The sequence below is a fragment of the Pyxicephalus adspersus genome, chromosome 8, assembly GCF_032062135.1.
Source record: "Pyxicephalus adspersus chromosome 8, UCB_Pads_2.0, whole genome shotgun sequence".
NCBI lineage: Eukaryota > Metazoa > Chordata > Amphibia > Anura > Pyxicephalidae > Pyxicephalus > Pyxicephalus adspersus.
The window spans coordinates 3,187,791-3,214,173 of record NC_092865.1 but is presented as its reverse complement, the minus strand read 5'-3'; the positions used below and the strand labels follow the sequence as shown (position 1 = coordinate 3,214,173).

Below are 26,383 nucleotides of genomic sequence, written 5' to 3'. Positions count from 1 at the left end.
TAGAGCTCACTATGGATAGTAAGAGTTAAGGTGGCTGAGAAGCCCTTGGTTACCTGTTTTGCAGGTGCTTTGTGTAAATGCAGCCACCTTAAAGATGCAAGAACACACCAGATATCCCAAGGCAAGGGTGTCTGTGCCAAATCCAACAAAGCAACAATAGCAGCCACTCGGATTAGTTTATATTGCAAAAAAAGGAAAGGTACACATGGACAGTGCAGAGAATATCTGTTTAACCCTTTCTCCGCTAAATCACCACACACCTCTTGTCTGTTTCCCCAGTGGGCTGATTCATTCTCTCTGTTTGTTCTGTTGACTGTTGTCTTCAATATAGAAGACCTAACCATCTATTGAAAGTCAGTCATATTATCATACACTGCAAAGCATTTTAGATTCTTAAGTATCTGTTCTTTGTGATAGATCTAAAAATAAATTGATAATTTTATTTTCACTTTAACAGCCTCTTGATTAATAAAGTAATCACAGGCACCAACATCCAATTTGCATAAATTAAACGTCCATCAGATGCTTGTATGATTGCAGTTATTTTTCAATCTGACCATTCTTAGTCATTTTGAGTCATCACGTTATATCACGTTGGTCAGAATTAAAAAAAAAAAAAATAGATTGATTTATGGATGATGCTTGATCAGATTTTCCCTAACTTTTGAGAGGTTTCCTCTTATTTCTGGTTGTGTTTCTGGGACAGTAAGGGACAGTTGACAGGTCAAATTGTCTGCTTTCCTACAATCAGTTCTGTCTACTCCATTAAGCAATGTTTTGTGAATGAAAATGAATGTGAGCAGGTTACATGACCTGCTTTCCTCCATTAATAGAAGTCTATCTCCTCTATTCAGCAGAGAACCTTCTAGAGCTTTTTAGGATAGGGTGGGCTGTGATGTGCTCAGTGAAGTGCACAGTAATGGAGAACAGATAGTGATACCTGCTTCCATTAGTAAGCTTCTAAAGAAAAATGTAAATGTTTGTGGTATAGGGAAAAAATAAAGGTCCACCCCCCCATTAAGAACAAGGTTTGTTTATACATAAACCTTTAACTGACATTTTCTCTTTTTTTCAGCATCACCCAGACAGATCAAATGTTGGTGCACCTGAAATCTTTTGATACTGTCCCTGAGCATTTCAAAATCCCAGAAAGCACCAAGAATGGAGTCCCTCTGTTCTACATCCCTCCTGGGTCCACCACACCAGTAAGTTTTTTTTTTTGGATCAGGAAGCAATACCTTTTTAATGTAAAGTCCTCACAGACCTAAACTTTTCAAACTGTTTGTAAATGTTTAAAATGTTATGTTCAAAAAAGTTCAGATAAGAACTTCAGATAAAAATGTTAAACTAATCAAAAGGTCTAAAGTTATAAGCCCTTGGAGTTGCTCACATATTTTTGCTTATTTTTGAGGCTTTGGCCTACCAACTTTGCCCCCCAACTATCACTCATTGCTTAAACTGGCCATTCAGTGTTGGAACTGTGCATGACCAGGTAAAATATAAATATGTTCGTGACAATGACTGTTTCCCTGGATTACCGCCGCACACCACTTAATTTTCAGTCCAATTCCTGCTTCTCACATTTAGTCAGTTTCTGGTAACACTTCCCCCACTAACCTGTTCGATCAACAGAATAATTGCTGTTCTCTAATGTTTAATCAATATGCCAGTCGAATATTGATCACGAGTGCCCTATTTGGAAATACATTTCTGCAAAAGATTATGTAATGAAAAGGGTTTATTTAGTAATTCAGCGAGCAAGTTAATATGCAGGTAAATAAGGAACCTGGAAAGGAAAAATAAAAGCTGAATAAAATTCAGCTTTTAGTAGGTTGCATTGCCTCACAAAGTATTCAAGGTTAATTGTTCTGGGCCAAGTGCAAATTTTACAGTAAAAGATCTAGATTTGCATATAACATCAGATATCAATATCTCTGCTTGTATTCTGCTTCTGCATGTATATTCAGTTAACATTTACCAAGCAGGTTTGTGACACGTTTACTTTAGGATGGCATCTGTAACTCCATTTTGTTCTTTTTGCAGGTATTGTCTCTGCAACACAGTGACTCAGATTCTAGCCATTCTCAATTTGCCTCCTACTGGAAACCAATCCTGTCGATGGATGCCAATGTTTGGCAGCGTTGGCTTCATGTGCACCGCATCGTTCTTCTTTTGGAACATGACATGTATGTACAGTTACTTCAAACTCCTCTTTGGGAATGTTGTAAATTCACCCCAATCCCCCAATAACTATTTACTGAGTGATAAAAAAAAATAACTTAAGGCCTCTTTTGCTTATTTTAATCTTTGGTCACCTGATACATCAAGTCCCAAGTCTTTCTTGTACATCAGAAGGAATAGGGTTCCTCACTGAGGTGACCTATCTGCTGCTCGAATGATGTGACCGCTTCTTTTTGGTTGTCCCATAAAGCTGAGGCTTTGGGCCTGATTTATTAAAGCTCTAAAAGACTGGAGTGAATACATTTTCATCTGTAATGCTAAGTGATCCAGCAAACCTGGAATGAATCTGGTCCAGAACTGAAAACATTTGCTTACAAATAGCAAATGACTGTTAGGAAATTCATTCCAGGCTTCCCGGGTCACCCAGGTTTACCAGTGAAAGTGTATCCTGTCCAGTCTTGGAGAGCTTCAATAATTCAGGCCCCTTGAGTCCACATATACAACTTTTAGTTGCACTTTTTAGTATAGCATTTTTTTACTGCTATTCTATAGGATAACAATACCGAAAAAAAAATGTATTCAGTGTTTTGAGAAAGATGAGCACATTCAGTATATCAATGAAAATTGTTTGACACGAACCAATCTGTATTTTTGGCAAAGTATTCTGGTACAGTGACTTCTCCTTTAATCCCACCAGGCCTCTTCCGAAACACCTCCATACCCCAGGGAACAACGGGCGATATAGCACAGTGCAGTGTCGCATCTCTCACACTGCCCTAACATCTCTTCTGCGGGATTGGAGCAGCTTTGTGCTGGTGGAGAGTTACTCTTACGTCAAGTTAATGTTGAGGTAATGACAACATGCTGTTTCTGCTGCTGAACAATCTATGTGTGATTTCTATGCTCTTTAATCACATTTCTGTAAATTTTCTAGTGAGGCCGACCACACACCTTCTTCCTTCTGTGTGGTGAGAATAATCTGGAAAGCCCCGTGCATGGTCCTCCGGCTGGGATTTCCTCTAGGGACACCAGCAAATTGCAGAAATAAGGTAAGTTTCAAATAAAAGTGTCAGAATTATCATTGCATAAGGTTTTATGGGAAGATTAAATGTTTTTTTGGAGACTATGTAGTTTAAATCATCCTTGCAATTTAGGGCTTGTTTATGCTAGCTGAGTGGAGCAGCATTTTCTGTAAAGATAACTTTTGTCTTTGTCCAGTTTACAATTTGCATTGGTGTTTACTTAAGAAATATTTACAAATTGCCAGCCCTCTGCTGTCTTTAAAAAAAAAGGAGATTTTGCAGGGAATAAAAGCATACTTAACCCAGTCCAATAATCTTGGAGGCGCTGGTGGTGATGTCACAAGATAACATAAATTACTGCATTGTATCTAGCTTACACTGTACATTGGTGTGGACTGAAAAAAAATGTACCTGTAGCCAGCACCCCATATTTGGGAGGTGCTGGTGGTGATACCACTGCCTCATAGAAGCTTGATTTGAGGCATCACTGACCTCTATTGATAAAAAGTCTCCTTTAAGGAAAAATAAAAATTAAATGCATTTTCAATGCACAACACATGGTAGCGCATTGTTTCAGGTGCAAAGTTATGAAAGTCATTTTTAGCATGCAATTCTGTCACTATTTTTAAATATTATTATTATTGCACAGTACTTATATATCGCCAACATATTACGCAGTGCTTTACAAAGTCTATAGTCATGTCACTAGCTGTCCCTCAAAGGAGCTCACAATCTAATGTCCCTACCATTGAATTATGACTTTAATCCAGAATAAGGTCAGTTTTAGGGGGAAGCCAATTAACCTAACTGCACGTTATTGGGATGTGGGAGGAAACCGGAGTACCCAGAGGAAAGCACAAACATGTGGAGAACCTGCAAACTCCATGCAGATAGTGTCCTGGCCAAGATACGAACCCAAGACCCAGCGTTGCAAAGGCCGTAGTGCTAACCTCTGAGCCACCGTGCTGCTCATATAAACAAATGCTTTTCTGCACCTAACAACTCTATTGGGGTAAAAAGAGAATCATGCTGAAAGATCTTCAGCATCCAGCACACTTCTTGATGTGTCAGGATTCAGGTTCTAGAACAGTGTTTCTCAACCAGGCTTCCATGGAGGTCTCCTTGAGCAATTGCAAAGGGGTTCCATGAGCAGTTTGCAAATCTCAGGTCTCTTTAACTGTCTTTTTGGCTATCTGTAACTATGTAAGAGGAATTTTTCCCATTGACCCCTACAATAATTTGTACTGTGAGCTATGGATATAGTAATTATAGAAGGGGGTCTCTGAAGACCTGAAAGTTATTTCATGAGTTCCGTCATGTAAAAGGGTCATGAAACACTGTTCTAGACTGTTTATTGTGGTTCCTTGTAAAATATTCATTTCATTAACCATGTCCACTTCAGCAGTGTGGACAACAGGACAGGAAAACATGATTTACTTTTTCATTTGTTTCATGTTTTACTATCAATGGCAGAGCCTATTGATGAGCCTATATTGTTTTACATCAGTCTGAGATACTTCTGCCATAATTCAGAATTCACCGATGGGTGTATGTGACCTGCATTTGGCCTTCTTCAGATGACTTTTTGCATTTCCATAGATTTGTATGGGAATACAAACCTGTTTATATGCACACCACAGGCCCTAACGGTGTTCCATATTCTGCATATTTGCAGATACTCTCTCCAGTGATGAACTGTTTATAAAAGATCACAGTCATCATATCTGTTGAGTCAATGTTGCAATGATATCAGTTAGCATGTGTTTGTTTCCAGCAGGGTAATAGACTTGGACTGATGGATAATAACCAAAAAATGCAATCACTGTGCAGCAAAAACAAATGCATATGTAGTTAACAAATAAGGTTATCGCTATGCACACAAAAAACGTAGAAACAGAACTTTCTGAATCAATGACGTATTCATCTTGTCCTCCACAGATGGTTGAAGAGCTGAGAGACTGCATCCTGCAACTGCGATTCCCTTACAGAGTGCAGAGTAAAGACAGCACCCCGCGAGTCAAGAGGAAAATGTTTGGAATCAGCTCACCTTCTAAATCGCCTCCTCCACAGTTGCCACCTCCAGCCTTTTCAGACCGTTGTTGCCTCGTTCTGCTGCACAAACCTTTGGAGAAGCTTCTCATTAAGTGAGTGTGAATTCAGTCTTATACAGTAGAAAAGGCTGGGAAATGTATCCACTGATGTTTGTATTAAAATAAATGTTAAAGTATATTAAACTTTTTAATTAAAAACAATATTAAAAAAATACTATTTATAATTTCTACATTAAAATAAACAAAAACTATCACCATGACAATGTATATTTCAATTTTCACGACAAATAGGCACAAACTCTGGAGAGGTGTATTTTTCATACGCGTTTCATGGCTAATTAGTCCATTTTATCAAGAGATATTATACTTTTAACCCCCTCCTACTCTCCTATATGCCACAGAATACACCAAAGGCGCTCTTTCAATTTGGCCACAGAACCAGGGGACAGGATTTCACCGAGCGGTTAACCTCCGAAGGCAACAGAAGTTATTCAGTTAGATAATAACTCATCATCCTATATATTTTCTGGTGCTAAACCGACCATAACCGATGCAACAATACTCATGCTAGCGGTTTATTACTTCATCAATCCGCGTATCAACCCTACCTTCTGGGAGCATCTAGTTCTGTGGCCAGATTGAAGGAGCGCTTTTGATGTGTAGAGGGGGGAAGTTAAACAAATAATATCTCCTGATGAAGCGGACTATTTATCCGCGAAACACGTAGAGAAAAATGCCTAAAGTTCGTGCCTATTTATCATGAAAATTGAAATATACAACATCACGGTGATAGTTTTTATGTTAATTTGAATGTAGGAAAAAAATTGTTTTTGTTTATGTTTTTAATTCAAAAGTTTAATATTCTTTAATATGTTTAATGTGATTGTTGCTGCCTTGAAAGTCCCATATATGTTTGTGCTCTGTATATTATTATTATTATTAATAATAAACAGGAATATATCTCAATATAATTAAGGCATGTGGATTTACCAAATGGGAGGAAAATCTTTCTATATTAAATAATAAATGGGTTTATTTCATGTTGTGGGTTTACACATTTTAGTAACACAAATGTGCTTTTAAAGGGCTTCTTTAAAATGAAAAATGTCCCCAAATAAATTCTTAAAAATTGTTTTAATATATTATTCTTTTTCTTAGGTATGACAAGCTGCCTTTGGATTACAGAACACCATTTATTTTGAACCTGGAGAGTCCTACACAGCACACTTCAGTATCAGGGCCCCTTATTACCAACCGCTCGGCCTCATCCACCCTGGCATCCCTCTCCCGCTACTTCTACCATCAGAGGTGGATCTGGTCGGTGCAGTCGGGTCTGGCTACTACAGTGCCCACCACTGCTATGGCACAAATCCTCTCCACTCTTACAGAGTAAGTTTACTTCTCCAAGAATATGGCAATGTGGCAGAATTTGTAGCTACCGAGATGGTACTAAGTCAAGTGTAACAGAATAAAAACTGATATAATCTATTTGTGTCAGTAAAGTATAAAGATTCACTTCTTTTGAAGTAAAGATCCACTTCTTTTTTTGTTTTGTGGGAAAAAACTAAAAACAAAAACTTACAATACCCCTACAATGCCAATTGCTTAATTTTCGCAAAGGAAGCGTCAATGGGCCTTTTCCCAGGTTCTTAGGAAAGCTGAGAAGCAAATCTTGCAGTGATTTTTTCTGTGAGCCCCTTAGTTTCCCTATTATCCCAACAGTGACATTATTATTATTATTATTATTACACAGTATTTATATAGCCCCATCATATTATGCAGCGCTGTACAAAGCCCATAGTCATGTCAATAGCTGTCCCTCAATGGGGCTTACAATCAATGTCCCTACCTATGTCATATGTATTTAATACAGTCTAAGGTCAATTTTGGGGGTTAGTCAATTACCCTAACTGCATGTTTTTGGGATGTGGGCCAAGAAAAAGAAGACCACGCAGACGCAGGGAGAACCTGCAAACTCCATGCAGATAGTGTCCTGGCCGAGATTTAAACCTGGGACCCAGCGCTGCAAAGGCCATATTAATAACCTCTGTGCCACCATGCCGCCCGCCACCTTCACTCATAAACTCTTTCCTTGCAGGGCTCCAAGACTTCTCTAGAGCTGCCCCCACTCTCTGGACCTCCCTTACTTGTTCTTTTTGTTTTACTCCTACTTTCTAAGCATTTCAAAGAGCTCTTAAAATCCAACAAGCTTGCCTACCTATATTCTATTTCTTAACTCAATAATAATAATCCACAACTTCATATCTCCTATTGTCTGTTGCGCTCCCCCCCACCTCCTAAATTGTAAGCTCTTTTGCACAGGGTCTTCTCTTTCTGTGTCTTTGCTAAAATTCCTATGTGCCTTAATAACAAATACCAGTGTAGACATCATGCCATTTAAATTCACTGGGTTTTAACTACTATCAGCATTCGACCAGTGGTATTTGAGTGTGTGCTGGGTCCTCTGGAATACCGATATAGACATCCTTGTCAAGGAGCTTGATTCTGTGTTCAATTTTCCTGTAACTGGCAGTAATACTGGTTGTTGTCTTTCAATGGACTCCAAAAAAAAGATTTTATGATAAGTCATGGTTGCAAAGAAAAGAGTTACTACCAATCTAACTATTGAGTCTACTAAATTTTATAGACAATCTAGATGGGAATCTATCTGTTATGCTTTTCTGTATGTCAGATGCCTAGGCCCACAGTGCACTGTTTAGTTCTTTCAGCCTTCTCCTGTATCACTTCTGTGCATTGCAGTGAGTGAAACCCACTCACCCCTCACAAAGTGTATAGGGGATAACCAACATCGGAAACCCCTTAAAGTGTGGAATGCATAGGAGTGTTTTTGCAGTAACCTCTACTTTAGACTGTGGATTTTAAAGATGTTGGCAGCATAAGAGGAAAGTATTAAACTTTTTTATAGGTTTTTTTTTTTCTTCATAAATGGAGACAGAGTCACTTTAATCTTCTTTTAAGTGGTAGTCACATTTAGAAATCTTCTGATTTGGATGTTTAGTATCTACTGTTTTTTTTTTTCATTTTTAAAACTACTGTGTTGTGCTTGTCATTGCAGGATAAGGCTTTCAGAAGGGTTCCATTTTGCCTCCAGTGGGGAAGGAATCATTAACATGGTCCTAGAGGTTCCAATTCAGGTGGGTCCATTGCTTATTATGGGCTTCTAACAACAAGCTTTGGGGTTTGTCTTGGTGAAATCTGCTTCTGATATCTGTTTAAAACTTCAAATTTGGAATTCATTGACGGGTACAGTTGCAGCAATTTACCTCTTTCTGATCTGCATTTGACATGCTTTAAGCAGATTTTGTATTCCCATAGAATTCTGTGGCTATTTAAAACTCGCTTAGAGAATCCAAAATACATGAATTCCGTCCCCATCTGTTACACTCTTTGTTGTTACTCGTGAACTGATGCTCCTGTCTCCTCTGCAGAGCGATTGTATAGAAGAAGACAGTATAGAGAAGCACAGTTGTATTATTCAATACATTCTCTTTCCTCCACATGTCACCTCAACCAAGGACAGGTGGGTTGTGTGTGTACAGTGTGTGTTTGTGTCCCCCCTGCGTTTATTCTTCATTGACTTATCTACAATTATGTGGCTACACAGCTTCTCTACAGATGAGGATAACGACACAGAGGTGGAAGCCATAGAACAGGACATGGAATTGCACCTTGTATCTGAGTGCTGGGTGGAACCACAGAGTGGGGTTGTTATGGGCACATCTGAGAGCTGGAAGCACCTGCATGGACTTATGTATTCTGAGATCCCACAAGCAGTGAGTACCTAGAAATAATTGGGCAGGAATAGTGCCTTCTCTTTCCAACTCTTGAGTGAAAACATAGCATTTCCATCTACTCTCTGCAGTGATTTGACTTCAACATTGTATGTTTGTAGCAAGTCACAAGGTGCCTGTATCAGGAATTTGTGAACACAGCAAAAAAAAACTACACAGGCACCAGTATTCTAGATAAGCTTTAATAGTACAATTTGCATTCTTGTCTCTCTCTTTGTCTAGGCTCGTTTTTTTTTTTTTCCCTTTTTCCCCTCTTCATTTTTTTCTGTGCAGTCTTCTTTAGGTCTCTAAGCAAATTGTAGGCCTTGTTATCCTTCTCTTCAGATCACATGATCACCCATTGTCACACAAAAATTATTTGGACTTCTTGGAGTACAGAGGGGATTTGGGATTTCCTGGGCAGAAAACTGTTTTTATATTTGCAACACATGTTCACATGATCAGGAAAGTTGGAGGATATGAGGCCTGGTCCTGCACAGTTCTGTCCATGTTGACTTCATTGTGCGGCTACTGACTATAGTACAAAAGTGCAGATATTGTCTTGATTTTTGTGTGTAGACACTTTATAATTGTCCTATGTCTTAATGTATTGTGGTCATCCTCCATTCTTCTTGCACTCCATAATATAAATAATCTTTGTGTTGCAAATTTTCAAAGACTTTCTGTTTTGCAGTTGTTTCCCCGAGATCAGAGCTGCATCAACATCATGCTAACATTTGAGTACATAGTACAGCTCTGCCAAAACAAAGATGGCGGATCCCCAATCCTAACTAAAGCAGATCGTACAGGTGAGAATATATTTGGGCAGATGTTTTTTGACACATTTTGGTAAAAGTGTTCAGATCATTTGATTGTGGTTCTTTGTAACAACAGCAGTAAAGGTTTGCAAAAAGATTGATATTTCATACTTTTTTCACATATTGATTTATTAAAACTCCATGCGCAGTAAATCTTTTGTCACATATCTTATAGCAGTGTAATTGTTGTATCTTCAATATTTCTAGAACCCAGTCAGAGTGGTGGCCTATGCATCCGGGAGGTGCCTTTCCACTTTGATCTGATGAAGCTGCTGCCCAAATGCCAACAGATTGAGCTGTTCTTCCTGACACTGAGCCGGGGTAATACAGAGTTTCATTCTTCAAACTAACAGAGGCACTAACAGAAGTGTAATTTATGGAAACACCACACACTTGCTTATGCATTTGGCTAATGCTTTTTTTTGTTTTAAACTGAACCTGGAAGCAAGGCTTCAGGAAATCTAATGACAGACCCCACTATTAATAGCAGGGCTGTCAAATATCTGAAGACAGGCCGCCCCTCTAAAAGTAGGGCTGTCAGGGACTTGAAGACCCACTTTTATTTTTATCTTGCAAAGTTTCCAACTTAACTCTTGTGTAGCTACATTCTAAGTCATCTTTCCAGTCAGTGCATGCATAGATCACTCACTAATACATGTTTATGATCGTGAAAAAGAGGGGATAGCACAGTAGCAGTGTTCTTGTGTTTGTGAGCACAGTATCAGTTCCTGTTTTCCTGTTTCACCAGAAAAAATATTTGCCACTAGTAATAGACTAAAAAAAAAATTACATTTATAGTCTTAAGGTTGTAATTTTGTTCTGACAATCTTGTAATCTAGACACACACTTTTCTACATTGCACTTTGACATTGCAGCTTGGTCAAAAATTTGCCCTAGGCTGTGATTGGGGGGGGGGGGGGAGGGGGACGGGGCACACTGATGTGGTCACCTTGTGCTCACTACAAGCAAGTTTCCAGTACAAAGCAGTTCCTACCCAAATGTAATAATAATAATAATAAAAATAATTATAATAAAGTGCTTCCCATCACTATTCTTTAATTTTTTTTAAATAAATAAGCATCCAACATGGATGGTGAGATCCCCATTCAATGGCTACATCCAGATCACAGACCTGGAATTTCAGTACAGATATGATGGCTCATTCCACTCATAATGACCACAGCAAGGGGCAAACCTAGTTAGTCTGTGCAGGGATGGTGTAAGAGTCCCTCATAATGGGCACAGCAGGTGTGCAGTATAGTAGCTGTAGGTAAACTTGCCAAAATGGACTCAATATGTTTGGGAATTACAGTCTTCAGTCATGTATTCGGTACATAGGTATGTGACACATGGGGCAGAGTTTTGTGGTAAAACATGGAAAAAAAATGCATTTACAAGCATAATGACAGTAGATTCCTAGTAAACTTTTTATTTTACTACAGCTGAGACTGACAGCACAGTGCCGGACTCTTCTCTGCCCAATGACATGCTGCTCAGCTTATTTCATGGGTGCCTTCAGAGTGATGTCAATGATCAGGAGATTCCTCTCTATGAGCAAGATCACCAGATATTTATGGATCAGGTTCTCCAGCGTGATCGTGATGGATACCCTGCCCCTTTCTCCTGTACCAGAGGTAAAAGCACACTCTTCCTGTACTAGCTCAGTATTCGTTTTGCTGGTGGTAGCAGTTTGTGTATTTGGGGACATCATTAGCTTTTCTGTTGAAAACAAAATCACCTAATGGCATTGAGGCTGATTACACTGATATGTTTGCAAGCAGAGAAAGGAAAGCTCTAAGAGTCTGCATTTGAAATGAGCAAAGATGTCTGTCCACATACATATGTTTAATTACATTCAAATTCCTTCCTGAACTTGACGTAATATACAGGATTGCCTGGTCTCCTTGAAGCTTTCTTTTATATTACTGACACAGGATGCCTTGTACTGTGTTTCTGTCTCTAAAACTGCTTACCCTGGACATATTTGTCATCTCTCGATGTGAATTAAAAGCTACAGTAAGTCAAATAGAGCTGGCTGGAGGAAATCAAGCATCTTCTAGCCCTTTCCTCCCCACCCTGACTGTCCCTGGCCAACCTCTTTCATTTATTAGATTTTAGGTAATTCCATCATGGAAGCTCTGCATCACATGTCAGCATTACCTAGATTGGTCTGCATTTAAGTGCAGCCTGTTTATGAATGTTCACTCATCCAGACTGACACAGACCCATCAAGACATTATAATTTTTAATGAACCTTTTCAAGAGCCAGCTATCTGCTTACATCCGGACTAGGACAGAATGATATAATGATTTGATGACACTGTGGTCTTTACCCTTTCCCCCCCCCCATTAGCCATGATCTACCTACAGAGACCCAGTGATAATGTCACAGGGTCTACAAGGCATGTAATGAAAACAGGTTGCTTTATTTAATGTTTTATCACAATGTCAGTGAGGGGTGAAAAGAGGGATTCTGTCGGGCAAAATCAAAGCAGAAAATTTTTCAGCCTCCAATTAAGTTCAGTGTCTTGCTGAGATGAGATCTGATAGACACATATTGTAGAATGCCTTTTTCCTTTTGCCTGAATCTGTACTATTTATTTACAGAAGAAACTATGAGACAGTCATTTACATCAGAGACGGTGAACTCCACCTCTTTATATCAAAATGGTCATCAAGAGGCTACCAGCTCTGCCAGTACACTACAGGTAATGCTTTAATTGCTGATTCTGCTAGGTAGATTGAAACCCCTGAAATGGCTAACTGTTCCTGAGAGTCAGCACCCTCAGGGATTCTTACCCAAAGGGATTGTCCAGTATGTATGTCATTTTCCTCCATTCTTCCCTGGAAGAGCAAAGGATAGTGCCCGCTCTCAAGAAAGGTGGGAAAGTTTCCTCTTACAACAAGCAATAAGCTTTTAAAGCACATCTTACCCCTGGCTGGATAACCTTCAGTTTGCTATATAATATACTATTTTCTTCCTTTTTTTCTTCATCCTAGAGTTGCTAGTTTTTCCAACCTCTTTTTTCCATTTCCATTTACTACGCACATGTTCCTGCATAGGCTATAAGCGTCACTTGCTGTAGTCATTTGTGTAGTGAAGCAGTTCCAAACTGTTTAACAAATTGCCATGATGGAGCGCTACACACATGATGATTGTCGACAACACTGCTTACAACCTCTTGTCCTTCTCCTCCATGGAATAATCCCAATTGTTACAAATAATTGTTTCCAGCAACAATTTTTCAATAAACTCATAAATAGTAAAGCATCGAATACATCAATTGAATATAACAAATAAATACAAAATTATACAACTCGCAATGGTCTTAGAATTTCTGGGGTTCTAGTGTTTCACAGATCTAAATTCGCTTCTTCAGAAGCCACTCTGAGATATAAATTTGTTATTGGGTGAGTGTGGACAGGTTTGCATGTCTGTTTCAAGAAACACCAAGGAGAGAACAGACTTGGACAGTACAGCAGCACCAACCAATTCCCAACGAAATGCTGCAGAACTGTATCATCTTTACCCATTTATTAGTATTTGTTATTATTATTTATTTTATAATCCCAATAATTCATTTATCATCCAAGTCCAATACCACAAGATCTCCCCAGATGTCAGCCACATGCACTGCAAAATACACTGCTTATCCTCTGCATTAGCAGTGGATTTTGGATTTAGATCTGTGAAACACATAGAAGCCTAGACATTTCTGAGACCATTGCTAGTTGTATAATTTTGTATATTGTTTTTTAAATGATAGATTATTAAGTTTTTAAAGGAGATTTATTTGTTATATTCAATTGACGTATTGGATGCCTTAAAAGTCCTATTTTACTATTCATGGGTTTGTTGTAATGATATTGTGATGTGGCATAGTTAATTGGATTAGGTGGGAGAACCATACAACAGTTTTTTAAAGTCTGCACTATTCCTCATTTTTGACTGTATTCAAATACATCAGAGTATAACATGTAAATTCAAAATGTTATATTACCCCGAGCTTCATGTTTTTCATTGCACAGCAATTTATTTAAATACAACTGAGTGTAACATTTCCAAAAAGACTTTTTATGTCCTATTAATCTGGGCTTCATCTTTTCCTTTAACAGTTTAAGTACAATAGTTTAAGTAGCAATACTTTTAGCACTGGGCATACTATAACTGGAATTTGTGTGTTTTATGACCCCAGGCCTTATTTGCTTGTGTGCGGAGTGTTACATATTGTGTTACATTGTGCTATGCACAGATTAGAATTTGCATTAACATATTTGCATGTGTTCCATGTAGGATGTCATTTATCATATTTATACTGAGATTTGCTAATCACAAAAGACAGTGGAAGACACAGAGCTTTCTTAATGTTTTGACATAAATTGGGGGTCAAATTTGATTCATTAGAAATCAGAGGGACCAATATTTAGAAGCCAGGCATTAATCAGGATTAGTAATAATAATAAATGTAAATTATGTCTATATATGTTTGGATCTATCCGATGCAATGTAAAACCTTGTATATTCATCCAGAATGAAATCTTTAATACTCTGCCTGAAAAACCACATGGGTTGGTAAACTCTGGATATTTTTCAATATCCTAATTTTTATGTTCTTCTAAAGTATCATAGTAAAGATATTCATCAGATTACTTGTTCATTTGAGGATGTCGTTTCCTGTTTACTGGAAAAAGTGCTAGTTTATAAGAAAACTTGTAAACTTAAAATGACTCTGTCATGCGGGAGGGGTCCAAATTCCAGACCATTCAGATCATTTTGAAGCTTATCGCGAAGCATGCTTCTGCACTTTCCTATTAGTTTGTCAGGTATTTGTTGCAATTGCCAATAGTAATGTGTAGGATCTATAAAGAGGCAGTAAGTGAAACTTCTGGGAAGTGCTGAAGCTTTGCTTGTTAGAAAGCCTGGAGAGTTGACCATGACATGAAGGTTTTGGAGGCTGGTGCAGGTATGCACCACTCCAGGTAGGTGCCTGCACTTTATACCTACAGCGGTTTGCCTCCCCTGTTCCACCAGTAACAGATGTCTCTTTAAAAAACAAAACACAATAATATTGACTCAAAACTATTATAGTTTTGATTTAGGGAGAACCTAGCACCTAAATATAGGCCATAGAGCTAATATTTATTAGCAAATCTGCTATAGACTCACCCTGTAACAGCCATTGACCTAATGCCCTACTTCTCTTTTGTTCTGTTGTGTTTCTTTTTAGAGTCCCAGTCCGATAGAAGAAACAGATGATGACGGACCCATAACCAATGGCGTGGACCCCCCACAGTGGCGATGTTATGCCCGATTAGTTAACCCACAACACCTTCTGCTAACCTTCCTTCCGGCCACTTTTTCTGGTTTGTCTTGTACATTGGTTATAGATTTATACAAAGACCTTTATTCTGTCAAAATTCTTTCATTACTTATTCTTACTTTATGTTCAAAAACTACATGGACACCTTGTCATCACACCTACTATGTGGTCAAATGTATATGGACTCCAAACAATTAGGTTCAGGTGTTTCCAATGAACAGTGATGTTCAATTGTCTACAACCTACAAAGAAATTTCAAACAATTGTTCCATTCCAATGTTGTGGCATTTTGGTGAACGACTTTTCTGTTCCAGCATGACTGTTCCCATGTGCACAAAGTATAATAATTTACAATTACTGTTCTTTATTTTAACTATTCTCACTTTAGATGTTCAGAAGTTGATTACTCCTCCAGACCACTCCCTGTCTGCAGATGGAATCCCATTGTATAACTCTTCTCAGCCAGAGACCCTTCCATCAGGAGCTGTGATACCCACATTAAGCATCACCCCTGCACTAGGTAAAGGTCACTCTCCATCCTTACAAAAATCATGAAGGAAAATGTGTGTGGATCTTTAGAGCTGAACTCCAGGCAGATATAAAAGCACAGATCATTCCAGCTCTGTATTCATGAATTCATCATTTATTTTTATGCAAGCAGTATATTCACCTCTGTTTGACGGTATTAGTCTCTGGACATCCTGTGTACAACCCATCAAAGGCTGAAAATAGGAAAAGCAGCACACAAAGCCAATCAGTTGTCCTGCAGTGATAATTTTCTGTTAGAAGGGGAAAGCGGAGTAACAGAGAGATGAGCTCACCAGTCTACTGCTTCTTCTTTTACCGTCCAATCACAGGCCCGGGGGAAGAATTGTACTTGTTGTCAGTATTGACTGATAAATTCAGGTTTTGCTTTTTTAACCTGTGTCAGGTGAAAAGAAAACATGAAATCAAGTAAAAGGTTACTCCTTTCAATGTAGTTATAAAGGTGTGTAAGGCAATACCTAATCGGTTACAACCCATTGGTTACCTTACACACCCATAGAACCTCCCTGGTACAGGCACAGTGGGGTTTAGACTGTACATTGCATGCATTTGATCTGGGTAATGCATGTGTAGTGCTTACAATGTTCTTGATTCCATAATTGCAATTGTGTATGTTCATCTTAAAGCAGAACTGAACTGAAAATAAAAAAAAATTAGTTTCCTTTATTCCTTCCCTTGATCTGGTCCCGCGTCATCCTGGAATTCCTCTTCGTCACTGTGTGCCACCATCTTCAGTCTTCCGTCTTCTTTCTTGTCATCTTGCTATGTCATCGTTCTTTCACTGCTCAGGTCCGAGATCGGTTAACGTAGTCCACTGTAAAGGGGGAAAAAAAAGAAAGACGATCTTACTGTGCATGCTTGAGATCGGCATCTCTTTCCCCTTAGTGGAAAAAATGGGATCAAGATCAGGCATACGCAGATAGAGCAGCCAGAGCCTCCCGGGATGTAGAACGTAGGTATCCTGGGAGGTTTTGCGCTCCCATTCTGTCTTGATCGCTGCAAAAAAAAAACGTTACGTTTAATGGTTGTCTAGTCTTATGTAAAGTGAAAATGTTGAGTTTAGGTCTGCTTTAAGCAAGCACTTGATAATTTCTTTTTTGTATTGTAAATATCTAAAGGCCCAATTACACTGATGCATTGCAGGAATACACTTGTTTACCTATGTGTCACAAGAACACACATTGTGCATTGCTGTGTCTTAAATTGTCAATGGCACCCCAATACATTAACCATTGCAGATGTGTTGACGAGCACCATAACACTGCACCAACTGTTAGTGCATACCATTAACACTTTGGAAAAAAAAATAGTGCAAGATGTATTGCTTGTTTTTTACTTGTGTGTTAGCAGCCTGTTCATTTGTTTGGGCTGTCCCAATACAATATATGCTAATGTGTATATGCTAATGCATGAATGCACACAAACTATTTGTTTTCCTTCGCCAGGTAATGGGCAAGAAGCTGAACACAAGAAGGAGATACATATTTCCTTCAGCCGTCAGTCATCGCTGCAAGATGTGATATCAAGCCGTCGCCTACGCTGTCCAGTCTATGTATATAATTGTCCGCTGGAAGCATTGCGAGAGCAACTTGTCAGCCCCAAGCAACAGAAACTCTGTTGTGACATCTTCTTCAGGTCAGTTCTGTTTTCACGATCAAACTGCTATGTAGTATTTTAGTAATATAAAGGAGTGATATTTTCAGAAGTGTCATTTTCTCAAAAGCTGTCTAAAAGGAGGTTTGAAGGTAACATCTTTTGAAATCTATGTTGTGGATATGGATTTCAATGATGTTATAGCAAAAACCTTTCAGATGTATCTTTTAAATCATTGGAATCAACTGAGAGTTTAGTTTTAATTTTGTCTTTACATTTTATGAAGGTGTAAGAAATTTCTTAAAGATTTATATTGTCGTGTTAATAGGTGTAAAGTTGTGTTCAGAATAATAGCAGTATGTTTAAAAAAGTGAAAAAAGCTCAAAATCCTTCTAATAGCTTTTATTTCCATCAAGGCTAATGCATTGGAAACACTGCACATTCTATGCCAAATCGAAGCATGAAGAAAAATTAAATACAATTGTTGTATTCCTTTACAGAAGTGAAGAAAAGGGAATAATAGGCTGTTCAGAATAATAGTCATTAGGTCATTCCTTCTGTGGATATTGGGCAGCACGTGGCTCAGTGGTTAGCACTCTGTCCTTTGCAGCGCTGGGTCCCAGGTTTGAATCTCAGCCAGGACACTATCTGCATGGAGTTTGCAGGTTCTACCTGTGTTTGTGTGGGTTTCTTCTGGGTACTCCAGTTTCCTCCCATATTCCAAAACTATGTTAATTGACTGCTCTTTTAAAAAATTGCCCTGTAGACTGTATTAATGACATACAACTTTTGTAGGGACATTCGATTGTGAGCTCCTTTGAATGACAGCTAGTGACATGACTATGGACTTTGTACAGCGCTGCATATGTTTGTCGGCGCTATATAAATACCTAAATAATAATAGTGACAATTTCGACCCTTATTTACTGAAGGCAGTAAATGTTGTACATGCTGTTCATAGTGCATTTCTATCTGAAAAATGGGTCGTTGCAGACATTGTTCAGAGGAACAGCATACATTGATTATATATAATCAAGGTATGCCGTCCTTTGTTACTTTGAAAAAAAGTTGATTGGAGAGGGGAAAACATCAAAGAAGTGCACAAAATTGATCGGCTGCTCAGCTCAAATGCTTTAAAATGGCAACCAAAACCTGAAAGATGTGGAAGAAAACGGAAAACTAGCATTTGAATGGATAGAATAACCCAAATGGCAAAGACTCAATCAATGATCGATGGACAATCAAGGAAGGTCTAAAAATCTACACATGTGCAGTGTTCCCAGTGCATTGCCTGTATGGTATTAAAGCTATTATAAGGACATTGAGCTTTTTTCACTTTTTTAAACTCGGCTATTATTCTAAAATTAGTACAACCATTGTACTTTAGGCAAAATGGCACCACTAGGGAGCACCAGGATAGCATTTGGGGTTTTAAAGGGGTGCATATAATACCTCTAGAGGATTGTGCTGGCATGCACTTCCCCTTTAAACCCTAGTTTGCTGCCTGGTACTCCACACAGAGCACTGATCCTAGAGCTGCTAACAATATCCTTTCTCCCCCAGCGAGTATAGACAAGAGTCAGTGTCGTGGGAAATCTTCCAGGAGGTGCAATCCAGGTAGTATGAAGACGCAGTGCTGCTTTGCGTATGCAGGAGGTGGACTGGAAGGAAACTGGGAGCTGGGCGTGGCATTTTGGGGGAGTGGCCTCATGCGGACAGTGTAACCTCTGCTTGAGCTGCATGTGCAGAACACATGAGTGTGTGACCCGTGTGCTGCTGGAATTGTCCTTCTGTACTATTTATAACTTACATATATGAGTCAATGTACTAATGAGATGATTTGTGTTCTACTGTGCTGAAATCCACTGCAGCCAATCGGACCCCCCCCCCATCCATCCGGTCAATTCAGGAAGGCAGGAGGGCTGTGTTTTTGTATGTAGGAGTCAGTGATGTCTTCCTTTTCCACTGTGACAGGATCCTCCACATTGTTAATGTATCTTTATCATCAGAGAAACATGGAAGCTGTCATTGCTGATTTATTTTGAAAGTGCACACTGTACAGATTTCATTCAGTAGCTGTCTTGGAGCAAGCATACAGTGCAATATGTGGCCCCTTTCAGACTGTATGACAGTCCTGGATCACTGTCACAATGTGGAGAAGCCAGAAAAAGGCTAGGAGTCCTGGGACTTTAACGAGAACCTGTTGTATGTCAGTTTTTGCAGAAAAGGAAAATGGAGGACAGAGGACTAGACACCAGGTATTGCTAATGATACCTTGCAACTAATTCTTCCAATACTGACTTACTATTATTATTATTATAATTATTAGTAATAATCAGTATCAATATAGTGCCAACATATTATGCAGCGCTGTACAATAAATAGGGGTTGCAAATGACAGACAGATACAGACAGTGACACAGGAGGAGGAGAGGACCTTGCCCCAAAGAGCTTACAATCTAAGAGCTGGGGAAGTATCGCACAGCAGGAATGCCTAGTTCTGCAGTGTGTATCTGTGTGAAGGTGCTTATCTTGTTTAATGAACAGGTATTTGCCTTCTCGTGTCAGAGCTGCCCCTTTATTAACGATAATTCTGATGACTGCAGGGGTATTGGTATTGGTGAAGAAATATTAGATTACACATGAGCCCATCTCCTAGATTGTAAGCTGTCCGGGGCAGGGTCCTCTCCTTCTGTCCTTTCTGTATTTATCTCTCTGTCATTTGCAACCTCTATTTAATGTACAGTGCTGTGTAATATGTTTGTGCTATATAAATCCTTTGTATTAATAAAAATAATAATAATAATAGATCAAGCAAAGCAGGGAGATCTTTGCACTGCAGGCCCTTTCGTACATCTTCCTCTGCAGCGAGCACAGTGAGTAGCACAGGGTTCTGCCTATGTACAATTGCCATTTTAGTTGTTTCCTAAGGGCAAATCTTTTATCTTTGGGTCCATTTTAAAAACATGAATGCAATGACAGTTTACATATTTGTCCTCATTCAGGCACAGTCTGTGCCCTCACAAGCGAGTGAAACAGACATACTTGCTTTATTCCATCACTAATAATCTATGACTGGCTGGTCTTGGTTACAGCAACAGTACACAGCACACATTGTTTTCTATTAAAGCTGGACTTTTAGGCAAACAGTAGATCTGCTTTTTTGCAAGCCCACTACTCCCCCAACTGAAATGGCTTAAAAGAATTCGCCCACAAAAAAGAAAATAATTCTTGGACACCTTCAAGTGGGACAGGTGAAGTCACTGTGCTCTCAGATAATAGCTGGGAGCCTAAGATTCCGTGAGAACGCATTCTTGCAAAGGGCATCCTCATGGTATTTTGAACTTCCAGCTCTTGCTACCAGACACAGTGATGTCACTAAAATAGCTAGAAGTGTTAGAGACCGAAAACAGTAGTTGTTTTATTTATTTATTTTTGTGGGTGCAATTTTTGTTTACATAATCCATTTTTGCTGGGGGAGCAGAGAGCCTGCAGAAAAGAAGATTTTCTGTTTGCCGTGGAAGGTTGGCTTTAAGCTCTTAATGTCTGCTAATGGCTTGTGTTTGTATTTTTTTTATGTTTATAGCAGGAGTGTAAGTGATACCTTTTATAAACTAACTTAAGTTAGTACAGAAGCAAGCTTTCAGGACCCCTTAGCTCCCTTACTTACAAGTTTTGTGAATTCTAAGGGAATCTAGGGCTTTTCAAAGCTTTCATCTCTAATACATTTATTTGACCAAGAAAAGGTAACATTTAAACTACAAACTTTCTGCGTTGTCATTTATAAAAGTTTAAGCTTGAGATTTAATAAGGACATTGCACTGTGGGCTACAGTTGTCTATTTTATTTCACAGTGTATTTATGGCAGGACTTCTCATATTAAAGATAAACTTCAAACAAATGGATAATGATGTAATTTTTGCAATAAACACAAAATGTAATTCTGACCAAGATGACCACACTTCCTCTAGTTCCTGAGTTCTAGGTCACTGGACAAAAGTGATGATCTGGACTCAGATAAAACAATGAAGGTGACATAGAAATCTAATGACATCGACCAGGAGCCTATTTGCCTAAAGAGGATCCAAAGCCAAAAGTGCATAAAACAAAAAAAAAATTGACTTACCTTCAATCCCGCAGGGCAGTCCGATCCATCTGGAGGTGTCTTCCATTGGGTCCCGCGTCGTCCCGGCATCCGTCCAAAAGCCGGCGCCACCATCTTCGTCTCTTCTTCCTGTTCTTCTTCCTACAACAACCGACCCAGGCACAAGATCGGGTGACACAGGATGAAAAAAAAATTGCTGATCTCACTGCGCATGCGTGAGATCGGCAAAATATTTTTTCCCACAAAAAGGCCCCTTCTGCGCATGCCTGAGATGCTCAGGCATGCGCAGAAGGAGCACCCAAGATCCTCCTGGGATGCCTGACGTATGTATCCTAGGAGGCTTTGCGCTCCCATTCATTCTTAATCGCCTAGGGGAATTAGAGGGCCGCGATGCACTCTTTTTTTAACAAACAAAAAGTGTTGCACTAAAAAACAGAATTTTGACTTAACATAAAAGGGTTATCTACCTTTTCATGTAAAGTGAAATTTCTGAGTTTAGGTACGCTTTAAGCAGGAACTACACATACCTGTGTAAGGATGTCAGCTGTTGGTCTGGAGTTTGTATTCAACAAAACTATGTGTCTTGTCAGTATGGTTATAAGCCTACATGCTTGGTTTTACTGGAGAAAGTACAGTCCTGTATTATCTCTTATGTTGGTCACTTGTGTGAAGGCTACATACACACGTCAGATGATTCTCGCTCAATAATTGCCTCAGGGCTGATATCGGACAAGAATCTGGCGTATGTACAGCGCTCGTCGTTTGTTGTTCCATCGTCCATCCTGGCGGATCCACTGACGACAAACAAACTAAATGAAAGTAAAAGGGGAGAGAGCAAAGCGGGGTGCTGCTCTGTCATTCACCCCTCTCCATAGAGCATAACGGTGCTGTGTGTACAATGCATCGTGCAGTCTTTTTTTATTATCGCACGTGTGTACCCAGCCTAAGGCACTTAGACCCATATTCTGCAGAAGGGGGATTAACCAAGCTGAATTTTGTTTATTCCTTTTAGCAAAGGTTATATAACAATAACTAAGTATCTAGGCAGTCTGTTATGTATTCAACAACTAGCTATAAATATGAGATCACTACATGATTATTTTATAGCATTGTTACTACCAAGGATACATATTTATTTCCTGATCAGATAGCCTTGGCACTTTCATCAACCCAGGTGAATATCCATTATTGTCCCTTCTGAATTCTCCCAGGTTTTTTGCTGATAGATGGGCCTATTTCATGAGCTTGTTTTGGGATTGTCCTACAGGTGCCCAAGGATGCTTTTGTATGAGAAATGTGGTTTTTGGCACTAGGTTGGGTTTAAGGATTAGTCTAGTAGGGTGGTTAGGTTAAGCCAAGATGTGTCGGGTAACCTCTGCAAACTTTGACAGAAGAAATGGGGATCGGGCAGGTAAGAATGCTTACTACAGAAGGAGGCATCCCTCCCACCAAAGTAAAACAAAGATATGCATTGTGGTTTGCTTCATTGATAGATAGGTAGGGATAGGTTATGGTATTCCCTTTTAGCTAACTAGATTAAAGGATTTGATCAAGTTAGCTAAAAGGGAATATCTAGTTAGCTAAAAGGTTTGCTGCATTGCTAAAAAATAGTGTATGCATCTTTTTGCTGCATTAGGAGGCCTAATAAAATAAATAGGCTGCCTTAAGGTAGCAGATGTTAGCACATATCAATGCACCACAAAGTTGTATATAAGGAAAGTGCACAAAAAAGTAACGTATTTGCCTTAACGTAATGCAGAATGCTCACCAACCTACTTCTCTGTATCTAAATTACATCTTACGATCACCTGACAGTCATCTCATATTTATGTATTCAAGTATTTGCTTATTGCTGATACATTACTTTGCCAATTACTTCATAATCTTTTTGGAAATCTTTTCCATCCTTGTAGGTCTCTGTCACAAGAACGTCCAACAGCCAGTCCATTCATACACCACCGACAAAAGGAGCTTGTCAACTACTGCAACCTGCTACAAGAGTACTACCACCAGTGTTATGTGAAAGGTAGGAAAACCTCTTGGCGAGGGGATCTAAGAAATAACTGTGATTTCCTATTTACAGGGTTTAACTATTTGGAAAGTAAAGTGTATGTCTGTGCACAGCAAAAACATATGTGGTTCATCTCTGCACTAACTTTAACTGTTTTTAGTGTAATAATGCCTGTACTGATAGGTTGCTCAGTTATTATGAGCTGGGAAGGGAAAGTGTCCACAAAACAGAATCAGGGAAATTACAGTGGCGTGCCAGGTGATTCTATGGTGTCAAAGCCTACAAAATAATATTTGCTAATAGTTTATGTTACTAGGTAAAAAAGGTTTCAATCCTCCTAGGTAGTTGTGCTGCTGCCCCAATTAGATAATTAGAGTGTAAAGATGATTTTTCAAAATGAAAAGCTGTTTTTTTTGGCAGTAAATAATTAGATTAATGTCAAAATAGCTGGTATATCAAAAGCAAGCCCACCAGGACGACCAATAATTTCTGGTATAAATTACATCTCTTCACACACCAGTAAATTGGTCGACTCCTATTTACAACCCTTGGTTACAGAATTGCCCTCATACTTGAAGGATACAACTGAACTTTTGAAAATCACCAACGTTATGGAAGTTCCCTCTGGCACCACCCTGGTAGCCATTCATATTGAAGCAGTATATAAAAGTATACCCCACGGTAAAGGTATTGAAATGATATCCCAATGTCTGACTAGAAATCGGGCACTGGCACCAAAAAGAAATGACTTCATTCTATACCTATTGCATTATATACTTGAAAGGAATACATTCATATTTGATGGCACAATATATTTACAAGTTCAAGAAGTAGCCATGGGCACCAAGTGTGCCCCGACATATGCAGACCTAAACCTGGGCGAGATAACTCTTCACCACCATCACCAGCAGCTCCTTCCATCAACACATCCTTCTATGGAGATGATATATTGATGACGTCTTATAGACAGGCCCACCAGAGTCCTTTCAAGACTTCTTCCACTTTATTCTGCATAACAATTTTAATTTAAAGTTTACTATGGAACACAGCAAAACTTGTCTTCCTTTTCTAGACCTATCCATCCCACTGGATAAAAACGATAAAGAAAAAGCACAGCAGGAAACACAATTCTGCACTCAAAGAGCGCTCATCCCCTGATTCGTAGCATTTTATACAGTCAACTTAAGACTACGAACAAATTGTTTTACTGATGAAAATTTTTATAGAGGCGAAAGCCTTACAACAAAGACTGCTTGACTGTGGTTACGTTTTAAATTCTTAAAACGTACCTTTCAAAAAGTCTAAGGTCTATCAAGACACAATCTATTATTTGACAACTCACTGAAGAAGGGGAACCGAAACTCCATCACATGAATCATCACTCAATATTACCAACAGCACTCACGGCTATGCCAAAAACACTGGCATATTTTACGCTCAGATTCTGTTATAAAAATTTACATAGGTGAAAATCTCAATACAGTCTATCAGAAATCGCCCTGTCTTGGGGATCAGCTATTATCTAGCCATTTCTTTACAAACTATACATTCAGACATTCCATCAAAAGCACTTTTAAATGTGGACACTGTTCTCAGTCTTGGGAATATTAGAGTCAGTATTAGTCAGTTGTTGACTATGTTCTAGTCCTGTGACATTAGTTTTCAAAATAATTACACAGGTTTACTTAAAAAATTACTCTAGCTAAAGAACTACAATATCAATACTTTTACTGCTGTCCTCTGAATTATTTCCTTTCCACCACTAGATGTCCTCAGTCTTTCAGGTTGAATGATAACCCTGCTTCATTCAATTTACTTTTTCTGAGCCCAGGGTAACATTAGCCTGTTCCAAGGGTGCAGTCATTGTGCATCCTGGTATTACTACACTGAACAGGGCCTCAACATATTTACATGTAGCTGGGTTGTATGCTCCCGGGATAGTACATTGCATGCCATGGAGTGAAAAAAGGACCCTTGATACAATTGATCTGACTCTGAAAACCCTTAAAAAGTATATTTTATTTTTTTCCCTGGTGCTGGGTTTTTTTGTGTTTAGCTTTTAAAATGTTTGTATTTTAGGTTTATTAAAGCAGAACTATACTTGTTGGTGGGTGGTGAGTTTCTGCCAAAATCAGGAAGTATATACTTCTGACGTGGAGCCTTCACCACCGGATCCACGGGAGACTTCAAAGAGCATGTCAATCATCTTTGGCCATTGGATGACCACTGAAAATGTAAATCCTCTATTTGTGCAGGAATTACATTGTTCCCATGGCTGACTCTGTATATGGCACCACCGCACACGGAACTAAGCTCTACACTATGGAACATGCACCATACAATGTAAAGCAGAAAGCCACCAGGAACCAAGGATTTATTTTGTTGACAAGAGAAATTGCATAGATTAGCCCTACTTCCTGGTGACTTTTTGTTTTTTGAGTTTAAGTCCGCTTTCAAGTCATTCATATGATAATAATTTCCCTTCTGTGTTTTTTTCCAGGCTTGTTCAAAGCTCTTCAGCAGTCTCTCTGGGTGTCACACCAGGACCTCCTGACAGCGGTGGATTATTGCGAGGAGCAGCTGCAGGAGATCGATATTACTAATTTTCTGACAACGCTATGTGGCCACCTCCGAGGCTTTAGAGAGACGCACATATCGTCTAGGCCCTCTCCAAATGGACGGGTGCATAAGGCCAGCTTCCGTATTGGCAGCCTGGAACAAGAAGATGACGTAGTGACTCGAGATGGGTCTGTTCTGCACTCAGAGTCCAGGTAGGGTTTATAAATATTCACGGATTGCCCAAATTTTCTGTAGACTTCATTTCTTTCATGACACTATTTCTTGTGTTTTTAGTGTATGTGTAAAAGCTATAAGGGTAGTAACAAGTCCAACCTAGATATACTTTTAAAATTAAAAATATTTGAGATTTACAGGTACCCTTAGA

At 39.0% G+C, this 26,383-nt stretch overlaps 1 protein-coding gene across 1 annotated transcript in view; it reads left to right on the top strand.

The window, feature by feature from the left end:
- SZT2 (SZT2 subunit of KICSTOR complex) overlaps nt 1-26,383 on the top strand; it is a 117,140-nt gene that overhangs the window by 27,926 nt on the left and 62,831 nt on the right. Inside the window, exons 11-29 of the mRNA XM_072420651.1 lie at nt 1,076-1,205; nt 2,044-2,186; nt 2,879-3,031; nt 3,116-3,230; nt 5,142-5,347; nt 6,413-6,643; nt 8,331-8,409; nt 8,704-8,795; nt 8,880-9,048; nt 9,740-9,854; nt 10,071-10,184; nt 11,306-11,497; nt 12,471-12,571; nt 15,092-15,227; nt 15,573-15,704; nt 17,176-17,365; nt 18,887-18,940; nt 23,342-23,454; nt 25,940-26,210. Of these exons, the coding sequence (XP_072276752.1) occupies nt 1,076-1,205; nt 2,044-2,186; nt 2,879-3,031; nt 3,116-3,230; nt 5,142-5,347; nt 6,413-6,643; nt 8,331-8,409; nt 8,704-8,795; nt 8,880-9,048; nt 9,740-9,854; nt 10,071-10,184; nt 11,306-11,497; nt 12,471-12,571; nt 15,092-15,227; nt 15,573-15,704; nt 17,176-17,365; nt 18,887-18,940; nt 23,342-23,454; nt 25,940-26,210 (2,736 nt within the window). The remainder of the gene's footprint in view (nt 1-1,075; nt 1,206-2,043; nt 2,187-2,878; nt 3,032-3,115; nt 3,231-5,141; nt 5,348-6,412; nt 6,644-8,330; nt 8,410-8,703; nt 8,796-8,879; nt 9,049-9,739; nt 9,855-10,070; nt 10,185-11,305; nt 11,498-12,470; nt 12,572-15,091; nt 15,228-15,572; nt 15,705-17,175; nt 17,366-18,886; nt 18,941-23,341; nt 23,455-25,939; nt 26,211-26,383) is intronic.